Here is a 3,328-nt window from a genome sequence, read left to right as displayed (position 1 = left end):
TAGTCATCATTGTTGCCTCTAACGCAACATATTCCTATCCCTGAGCACAATTGCATCATCGTTCCTACGTCAAGCAAGTCGTGCCATCGTCGCCTCCCACTGCGACATCGTCCTCCTGGAACACTAGATCTGCATCATCCCGTCCTTGTTGGCCGGCCACACCGATGTGATTGAAAACTTCTTGGCACTGTCTGGCCGCTTTGTCATTTTGGGAAGTTCCACAACTAACCACATGCACCTGTGGGTAGTTTAGGTTGTTATAGTACTTCAATCCTAGAAAGGATTTATGAAACATCATACCAGTCAACAAAATGTATATTGTGACTAATGTAAGAGTGCAGTAGATGCAAACCCCGCTTGCTTTGATGCAGTGATATGTCTAGTTTGCTTGGAAATGAAATGTGTGCTTTTCTGCTGTGCAAATGCAATGTTTATGCAATGTTTGATCAGTTCTTCGATGGATATATGCAAAAAGAAACTAGCTTAAGCGGACTATTATCTAGCTTTCTGAAACAGAAACTTCCACCAGTATGCGCAGCATCAGTGGCACAATACTGTTCAATAAACCCTGCAAACACACTAGCCGTGCAGGGGACAAGTGCTAAACGTATGGCAGCACAATACTCAAACATGTACTAGTATTTCTGGTGATTCTCACACAAATCATCTCGTACAGTTGCAAATTTCCATGCTTCTATATATACAGAGTAATTTATGCTTTGCTTAAGCTACATTTTCTGCACTAATCTAATGCTATACTTTCTCTTGTATTTTGATTCTTACTGTATCTCTAAGCAGGGACGTAGGTATATGGTGGCAGGATGTGGATCATCATCAGTAACACTTCAAACTGCTGCTGTCCTCCACGTTCCTAGGCACGCCCTCCATGAGGCACGCGACCGGCGGCACGGTGGGCGTGGTTGCGTTGCCGTAGACATTCCAGCAGAATGGGTTGTCGACGGTGTCGCCGGAGGCCGGCAGCAGCTCGACGCCGGAGAGGGTGATGTTGGTGCATGGCACGGCGTCGCTGCAGCCGAAGTGTATGGGCGGTCCGCGCACGTCGTAGGTGCCCCGGATGCCGGCGTAGGTGATGTCGGAGACGAAGACCGCCGTGGTGGCGTTCTCGCAGCTCTTGGTGAGGCAGTAGTACTGGTCGATGATGATGGGGTTGCGCACGGCGTCCATGCGCACGTTCTCGAAGGTCACCGCCGACACCGACCCGGAGCCGCCCTGCCACGTCTTGATCCGCACACCGTTGTCCGAGTGCCGGATCACCGCGTTCCGCACCGTGATGTTGGCCACGCACGCCCGCGAGCCCTGCTTCCCCAGGCTCCCGATGCTGCGAGGTGAGGCTGTGTCAGCTAACGCCACTAGCTGGTCGCATAGTAGATCTACTGAAGGAAATGGATGGATTGTGAACCTGATGCCGTGGCCGGGACCGCAGGTAACGTTCTCGATGTGGACGTTGAGGGTGCCGGCGCCGATGGAGACGCAGTCGTCGCCGTTGGAGACGACGGTGTTGGTGATGAGGACGTCCTGGGTGTTCTCGACATGGATGCCGTCGGTGTTGGGGCTCAGCGCGGGGGAGCTGATGGAGAGGCCGTTGACGTGCACGCCGCGGCAGCTGTCGAAACGGAAGTGGAACTCGGGGCTGTCCTGCACCTTGAGCCCTTGCACCGTCACGTTGTTGCTCTCGAAGAACCTCAGCGCCTGGACATCAGTCAACATTATTCAGTTACTACGTACTGCTCCGTACAAGACATGTAGTCTCTGGCGGTTAATACGGTTTTAAATTCGTGGTTGGGTTAGGCCACTCACCACTGGGCTGTCACATGGTCCGTGCGTGCTTCCTCCCTGGCAAAAAAGGGAAAAAGATAAACAGAGCAACTTAGTCTCGATCTGCTGCACTGAAGCTCGTTGCTTAGCCTGACATCGGTTCTTACCTTGTGAGGCTTGCAGGGGAGATCCCACCACTTCTGCCCCTTGCCGTCGATGAGGCCGGCGCCGGTCAGCGACACGCCGTCGGCCTTGTAGAAGACTAGCCAGTTGCGCTTGCTGTTGGCCGGCCATGTCGTGGGGTCGCTCGGCGCGACGATCGTGCCATCGATCTGCACACACATTCGATCAAAATTCGCTCCTCTGAATTGGAACAAACGAATCTCCGCTTTGGTGTCTGACTGGTAATTACCTGCAGCGTGACGCTGCCCTGGCACGGTCCGGTGAAGGTGGTGGTGTGCACCAGGAACGAGTGCCCGGCGGCCGCGACGACGACGCCCTCCCCGTCGGCCTGGCACGCGGTGTCCCACGCTGTCTTTAACGCGTCGGTGTCGTCGGTCACGCCGTCCCCGGCCGCGCCGAAATCCTTCATGAGGTCGTAGACGTCGCTGTCGTCGTCCACCGGTGCGGGCGCGGGAGCGACAGGCATTGGACTTGCCGGCGGGGCAGGCGGAGACGCATGCCTTGGTGAAGGTGCTCGTCTCGGCCCCGGTGCCCGGGACGGCGGGCGCGCGGAGCTGTGGTTGGTCCGCTTCGTGTGGTGGTGGTGGTGGCGGCCATGGACGCCGTCGCAAAGGAAGCTCGTGGCGACCAGGAGCGCGAGAAGCAGGGCAATGGCGGTCCTAGCGGTGACGACCTCCATTGTACCAAACTGTTGAATTGCTTGTCAGCCTGAACTGAAGGATGAATTGCTCTTGGATGATGAGAGGTTGCTAATATATAGACGCTCAGAAGGGCAGTCGAGACGCCAAGTGCAACCGAGGAAGACAGGGGATCTAGCTAGCTACCGGAGTAGAGAAGGTAGACAGTTACTTGGGTTGAAGAGCGCGAGTGGGCAGATTTATAGCCAAGGATTTACTAAGCGTGGTCGTGTGATGTGGTGGTGCGTGCACGGGCGGGCGCCGGAGGAGGAGGTGGTGGGAGTGCCGGCGGTAGTGGTAGTGGAAGCCTCATCAGAGGCCTGTTATGTGTGTGTGTGTGTGTGTGTGTCCGCTCTTGGCCACCCCTGCCCACTTTTGTAATGGCGGCGACCGACCGACCACAATCCACCGCTGCGGCGCGTGCACCGGCGATGCACGACCACGGCAAACGGAAGTGGAGTAGTGACGTCACGGGACGACGAGTTCTATTTTGAGAAGCCGCAGCAAAGCATGCGATCCAGAGGCATGCGTGCGTGATGGATGGATGCAAGTCATGCAACAAGATGTTGATGCTGATGCTGATGTTGCTCTTCTTCCACGCGCCTTGCTGCAATGCAGCAATGTGTGCCCCTGCCGTGATCATGTATCACTTTCAAGGCATGCATTGGATGGATCGGCCCAGATCTCCTCCT

General features: G+C 55.7%; 1 protein-coding gene across 1 annotated transcript; it reads right to left on the bottom strand.

The window, feature by feature from the left end:
- Positions 1-610: 610 nt before the first annotated feature.
- LOC124666489 (polygalacturonase At1g48100-like) lies at positions 611-2,867 on the bottom strand. The gene is made up of 4 exons (XM_047203839.1): positions 2,189-2,867; positions 1,943-2,108; positions 1,819-1,859; positions 611-1,710 (listed from the first exon to the last, which is right to left on the bottom strand). The coding sequence occupies exons 1-4, from the start codon at positions 2,636-2,638 to the stop codon at positions 835-837; spliced, it is 1,533 nt and encodes a 510-aa protein (XP_047059795.1). The 5' UTR covers positions 2,639-2,867; the 3' UTR covers positions 611-834.
- Between the last annotated feature and the right edge of the window lie 461 nt (positions 2,868-3,328).

Source organism: Lolium rigidum, chromosome 6 (assembly GCF_022539505.1).
Source record: "Lolium rigidum isolate FL_2022 chromosome 6, APGP_CSIRO_Lrig_0.1, whole genome shotgun sequence".
Classification (NCBI taxonomy): domain Eukaryota; kingdom Viridiplantae; phylum Streptophyta; class Magnoliopsida; order Poales; family Poaceae; genus Lolium; species Lolium rigidum.
The sequence above is the reverse complement of the archived record's forward strand: the minus strand, read 5'-3'. Positions and strand labels throughout refer to the sequence as shown.